At 43.9% G+C, this 6,818-nt stretch overlaps 1 protein-coding gene across 1 annotated transcript in view; it reads left to right on the top strand.

The window, feature by feature from the left end:
- Positions 1–6,818, top strand: part of ptprt (protein tyrosine phosphatase receptor type T) — a 314,644-nt gene that overhangs the window by 192,430 nt on the left and 115,396 nt on the right. The window contains exons 15-16 of the mRNA XM_087170691.1: positions 3,069–3,105; positions 5,947–6,003. Coding sequence (XP_087026817.1) covers positions 3,069–3,105; positions 5,947–6,003 — 94 coding nt within the window. The remainder of the gene's footprint in view (positions 1–3,068; positions 3,106–5,946; positions 6,004–6,818) is intronic.

Raw genomic sequence — 6,818 nt, 5'->3', positions numbered from 1 at the left:
CGGGGGGGGGGGGGAGCTTATCCCCACGGAGACCGGGCCATCGTTACCGGCACATCAGAGAGGCTGGAGGAGCATTTCACTGTTTCACCCTCTGTGATACTCCTGTCTAAATGTTCATTACATTCACCTCGGCCGGTGAGAGACGCTGATACAGACGACAGTGTTGCAGATAGACGGGAGGACGTTGAGTCAGTCAGTCAGTCAGTCAGTCAGAGTCAGTCAGTCAGTCAGTCAGTCAGTCAGACAGATGGAAGTCAGACAGAGATGCAGTGGAAGCAGGTGTGTTAAGTCTTGTGGAGAGATCCAGCTGAGAGGCTCAGATCATCCATCATCCACTAACATTCATCTTCCCTGCTCTTTAACTTCATAAGCCACACACACACACACACACGCACACACACACGCACACACACACGCACACACACACATCAGTATGCAGACGCACAACCGTGACAATAACAGACGTTCAGCATACGAGCAGAAATGTGTCACTTTAAGACAAACTGAGATCAACTTTCCAGGTGATGAGGAAACTTTCTCCACCGTATTCTGACAGTGTGACACCTACAGGTAGACGTGTTGCCATGACACCGTTCATCAATCAACATTCTGATCAGTTTTTTAGCATTTTAAGATTATTTTCTAACAACTTTCTCCTTTCGTTGAGTCCCGGAGAGTAAACGTATAAAACAGCTGCCGTACATGGAAGTCGCGAGGTCAGAAGTTCATCGTCTTAGGTCCAAGTACGCAACAGCTGTGTCCCGCGTCAGGAGCCGCGTCCATCAGAGGCTGCGGTCTGAGGACGATTGCGTCACAGCGGCGCAACTTGACCTTCTTTTAACAGCTGTTAAAACCCAAAAACCTCAAGTTTTGGGGCCACACCCTCGTAGGCCGCGTCCTCTGAGGGATTCGGCCCCTGAATCAGGAAACAGCTGACATGTTCAGTCGTATCGACGACATCAGCGTATGTGAACTTGATGCATCAGCAGCTCGGTTAAAAGGTAAAACACGAGCCACGAGGCTTCGACATTACATCCCTCACCTGCAGACTCCCTCTGCTGCTGTCACCGAGCAGGTGTGTCTCTATAGAAACGAGAAGTAGATGTCGTAGTAGATAGAATTATTGCTGTGCTGACCGGCTGAACAAACACTGATTGACAAGCTTCAGATAATCAAATATGAGGAACCGTCAAACAGCTGAGAGCAGCTCGGCTTCAGTTACAGATCATGTTCTGACGAGGTGGATTTTATGGCACGTCAAATAGACTTCCCTTTCATTCCTATTCTCAGTGTATTACCGATGGTTAGAACTTGATTTTCCTCTTTTCCATATAAAGTTCAGTGGCTTTTTTTTCTCACTTTTCAAGCCAGTAGAAAGATAAAAACCTGTTATAAAGATTTGAATTTCTTCATCCACATTTAAAACTTTAAATGAAATGAAATGAGTCGCTGTTGTCAGAGAAAATCCTCAGTGTTACTGCGACCTGAAAAGGCCACATTGAGAAGAATACAGATGCGTAGCTGGGAGCAGCACCTTCGGGAGTGATTTTGCTCTGATGCTGAAGTGACAGGTGTCAGTGTCGGCCGCCGCCGCGGTCGCCATCTCTGATGAAGACAAATGGGCCGGCGTGCGTGAGAGGCCAATCTCTGTATATGACAAGCGGTTAGATATGTACACTCGGTGGTGACAGCCCATCATGGAGGGAAGAAAAGGGGGGAAAAGACAGGGGGGCGGCGGAGGAATGAAAAGAGCGGGGATGAAGGAAAGCACACGCCCCATCAGGTGCTGACAGACCATCAGGAAGAGAGGGAGGAGGAGGAGGAGGAGGAGGAGGAGGAAGGTCAAGCTTGTGAAACAGAAAGAGCAGAGACCTGGAGGCACGCAGAGGCCAGACTGTAAGAACAAGATGGATCCAGATGTTGTGACCTGTCCTGGCCAGATGTGATGACCTCCATGTTGTTAAGATTATTGAAAAGACTTTTTCTTGACAGACAGAATCATTTGATCATAATAACAATATTATAACATTCCTTTGCACTAAGCTAATATATCCTGACTTAGCGCTCCTGCCAAAACATCGTGATTCGGGTTAAAATAAGCAACTTCCTCAACATTACACCACCTTTGTCGCCATGGTTACAGCATAAACTGCTGGTTTCACACGGGAATCAAACACACGGCTCTCCTGTGTCACATTCATCCATCCATCCACCATCACCTCCTGACGTGGACTCTGTCTGTCTGTGTGTCTGTGTGTGTGTGTGTGTGTGTGTGTGTGTGTGTGTGAATTGATGATGATGATGGATCTAATCAGCAGCCAGCCCATCAGCTTATTGATCCTGATATTAATAATGTGTTCATACGTGAGAGTAATCCGGCCGGTCAGTGTATTGCAAAGTAGGAGAAAATCAGAAACTAATAACACGGTCTCATGATCTCATTGATCATCTTTAAAGACTAATAGCACCGTGGTGTGAAGCTGTGCACCACACACTGCAGGGTTTATCATTTTCTGCAGATTGGTTGAAGTTTTAGATTCTAAACTGAGTACTTAGATTTAAGAACGCTCTTGTTTTCCACTCATTTTAATCCTTATAATAACTCTTCTATTAATGAGTGATACATCTGGTGTTGCATCGTGTCACGGACAAACAGCTGCTCTGTTGGTTCTACATTTACGTGGCTCTGCTGTGGTGAAACTACAATCGCATGCCGCTTTAAAAGTTGCTGTGGGCAAAGAATTGTGGGACGACATTATCTCCTTTCCTTTCCTAAAGGAAAGGTCTGGTGTTTCCTTCGCTTGAAGGAGATAAGCTAGGAAGCATTGAAGCTCCTCCCGTGTCATTTAGAGAACTGGAGCAGCTGTTCTCGTGGCAGCTGCTCAGATACTTCCGGGTCTTTTCATTCCCCTCGTCTTCTGAGCTCCTTGGACCGACTCAGCTGATTTAAAAATGTCCTGCTTCAGAAACTAAACATTTCTAACAATTATGAAAAATTTTAAAAAAGGAAAATAGAAAATTTCCGACCTGTTAACTGAAGCGTCTGTGTCTCTGTCTTCTCTCCACAGGAAACCAAAATCAACTGTGTGCGCCTGGCTAACAAAGGTACGAGCAGCCTTCCACTGACACACGCCATGTTATTCTTTTACCTCACAACGTCTTAATGAAGCTCATTTTAAAGATAGTGTGATTACAGGACCCCCACCCCCCAGGATAGTGCTGCAAGTGTTAGATGACACACACACACACACACACACACACACACACACACACTGTACTGAAGAGGTGAAGCCTTTAGCCCAGACAACCCTACATCCTCTCCATGTTATCCTGCATGATATCGTTGCACAGCATCCTCTCTCCACCTCCTCCTCTCATCTTTCTCTATTTATCGCCACTTTCTGCCTCACGCTCTCTCCCTTCTCTCTCCTCTCTCCATCCCTCTCTCTCTCTCTCTTATTTTTTTTCCTCTCCCATCTCATGCTGCATCCATGTTGCTCATCAGTGTAAAGTGGAACATCAGGGCCATTACATACTGATTGACCGCATTCATTAAACCCAATGGACGGAGGCTGAAGCGTAGGCCCCCCAGAACCCATTTCATCCTATTCTGTTTTGCTTTCCCCATGTCTCCCATCTTTATTTGCTGCTCATCTCTTGTAAATACACCCATTTGTGTGCCAGGCAATGTGCTATTGAAAGCCTTTCAGCTTGCTATTGATTTTCCTCACCTCGTATCTTTTTACTTTATTTTTTTCATCTGCATCAAACATTGATTTGATTTTTCCACACCTCCTTTTCTCTGTCCTCTGTCTGTCTTATAATTCCTCTTCTGCATCCAGCATTTATTGTTCATTTGTGCACATTTTTCTCTTTTATACCATTTTTTTTTTCTTTCTCGCTCCATCCATTTTCCAGGCTGTGTTTTCTTTTTGAGTGGGAAGTTCTGTGGGTGGAGGTCTACACTGTGTAGACGCTGCTCTCTGTTTGTGTGCATGTGTGTGTGCTTGGGGAAAAAGACATGCTTTTAACTTTGTGGCTGTCTTTCATATTGCTAAAAGAAAAAAGCTAACTTCTCCTCAACGTGGAGACGCATCAGTGTTCCCGAAACGAACTTTTAAAATCCACTTGAAATGTACTTTTCTGGAAGTTTTTCTGGTATGTGGGCAGTTGTTCTGAGGCAATGCAGATGGCCAATTTAGCGAATGCCGATGACTAATTTTTCTTACAATACCTGCTATTCACTCGCCGCAGCAGCTGATCTCGGTGATAAATGCCACTTGACTGGTTCAGTGTGATCTATTCAGTGAACTCAGCTGGTGCAGCTTTTGGTTGAAGTAAAAAAAAAAGAACCAAAAAAAACTGGGACATAATCAAGATTTAGTTCCACAAGAATCTGTCAGAGGCAAAGACTCTGATTTAACTGTAAAACTGTAAAAACAAAGAACCATGTTTTTGATCAGGTGATTAATGGCGGCATTACACCGTTAAAATCCAACATGTTTAATATTTAGTCTTGGCTGCTGCAGACAGTGACATTCAATGACATGAAACACTGTCGGCTGTTGGCGTTAAATACATAATGGAGGCAAAGGGAAATAATTTCAAAATAAAACACCAGGAGCATGATGGGAAATAATCTTAAAGGAATCTAGTCTTGTAAACAGTGACCCTGCAAGATCCCCAGTGGTGACAGAGTCTTATAGTGTGACACTGAAAACTCTCCAGACGTGAGGGGGGGTCAGACTTCTGGTGTGTTACAGGCAGACGTAAGGCCGTTAGCTGCTTTATGTTTTACCCTCATAAGATAAGATGAGATGAGATAGTTTCTTTATTAGTCCCACAGTGGAGAAATTGAAACTGTAAAATGTCAATATCAAATACTTCAAAGGATAAATAATGGATAATGATATAATTAGTCATAAGAAGTTAATTTGAACCTGAAGCCAGTGCTAGAAGTTGTTAAATAACACGTGTACTGGTCGTAGTGGTTGTGATTCTCCTTCATGCTGCATCGTCACTTTATAACTAAACCAGCTTTAAAAGATCGTCTATGATCATGATTTCCTGAAGACACGGGAGGAAAACTCGTCAGATGTTTTGTCATATCGGTCGACGCCGTCATAGGTTGTGGTCTGCTTTACTTCCTGTCTGAAAACCTGGTTCTTTGGATTGACTGATTGAATTGAACCAGTCAGATTTATTTCTCCACCAATGCCTCTGAGAAATGTAGAGCAGAGGAAGTTTAGATTCGATTTGAACCTTTCTCTAATTGGTTGACTACTCACCTGTGGCCGTACAAGTCCTCCGACAGTCGCAGCTGATCAGGACGGAGAGCGATCTGAAACGCCGGCCATCTGTTGCCTCCACATAGTCGCTCTAAACAAATCGATTAGCGATAATCTGATGTTGACGTGTTAACTGCTCTGACTTCTCTCTCTTCGCCACGCCACAAAGTTCATCCTTTTCTTTATTCTTTTTCTTTATTTTTTTACTTTCAACCATCACTTCATTTCTTTTCTCTTCCATTTCCCTCCTCCCTTTATTTTTATTACCCCGTGCAGCCAGGCTCACAGACTCCACAGAGCCCTCCCCTCCCCCCCCCCAGCACCACATCTCACCCCTCACATCAGCAGCACATCCACATGTTAGACGCTTACTCGCCCCGGCTCACATCACACTCAAGTGCTAGTTGTCCTATTGATCTCAATGTTCCCGTGCTATCTCTCACCACTGCAATTTCTCTCCTCTAAGACAGATTGTGCAATTGAGAACCAGGGAGATCTAAACCTTGATGAAATGGATAAAGAAAACTATACGTCTTTTTTTCTTAGACTTTTTTCTTCTTTCTTTTCTTCCTTTTTTATTTTTTTGTTGTTGTTTGTTTTCTCTCTTTCCCTCTCTTTCTCATGCTTTCCGGCGGGGACGTGCGGCCCTTGGCCTTAGTGGTAATAGGTAGGGGACAAATAACAACGCCGTACATTCTAGTCATCCCAAGCGAAGGTGATTATTGCTTTATAGGCAGAATATTTTTCCTTCCCTATGTTATATCTTCTTTTTTTTCCCATCACAGTACAACCATGAACACAACGCAAACCCCTTTTTTCATTTTGGTTGTCCCCTCCCCTCCCCCTTCCTCCCCCCTCCTCTTCCTCCTCCTTTGTTTCTTAACTTTTACTCTTTGTTTTTTGTTTTGTTGTCTTTGCCATCTTACTGCATTTGTTGCATGTCTGCTCTGCTTTGAGTGTCGCTGGCTGTGTTTGAACCTCCTTCTGTCTTTGCATGCACCCCCCCCCACACACACACACACACACACACACATATACTACACACACACACACTACCAGTCAATAGCCTAAGTATTGCAACAGTAACGTTAGACTGTTTGAACCGGCAATGCAGTCGTTTTTCATATTGAAAGGACTGACTGAAAGAAAAGGACGAGAGCCATGAACTGAATTTGTGTTTGAGCTCTCCACCAGCTAAAACTGAAGTTACAATACAGAAGCTATTAACTTTAAGTGTGGTTTCACATTTGACGAAAAACAACAATGGATGATGGTATTCACGGGTACGTTTCCCCTCCCTGAGTGATCAACTCTAACTTCCCTTTTCATCACTGATGTAACATACACTTTCAAAAGCTGAGTTTGTCAGTGGGATTCATTTGAAACAACGGTGGCATATTTATTTAAAGGTCCCCAATTTCCTTCTTCTTCTGTGTTTTATTTGAAGTGTTGATCCATAAGAACCGAAAACCATCTCAGTGTAGTTTTACATCTCCTCTCTCAGGCTTCTCTCTGGAGCTCTAGTAACAA

This window comes from Seriola lalandi, unplaced genomic scaffold, assembly GCF_002814215.2.
Source record: "Seriola lalandi dorsalis isolate HSWRI2012SDOR001 ecotype SW California unplaced genomic scaffold, Sedor1 jcf7180002054957, whole genome shotgun sequence".
Lineage (NCBI taxonomy): Eukaryota > Metazoa > Chordata > Actinopteri > Carangiformes > Carangidae > Seriola > Seriola lalandi.
The sequence above is the reverse complement of the archived record's forward strand: the minus strand, read 5'-3'. Positions and strand labels throughout refer to the sequence as shown.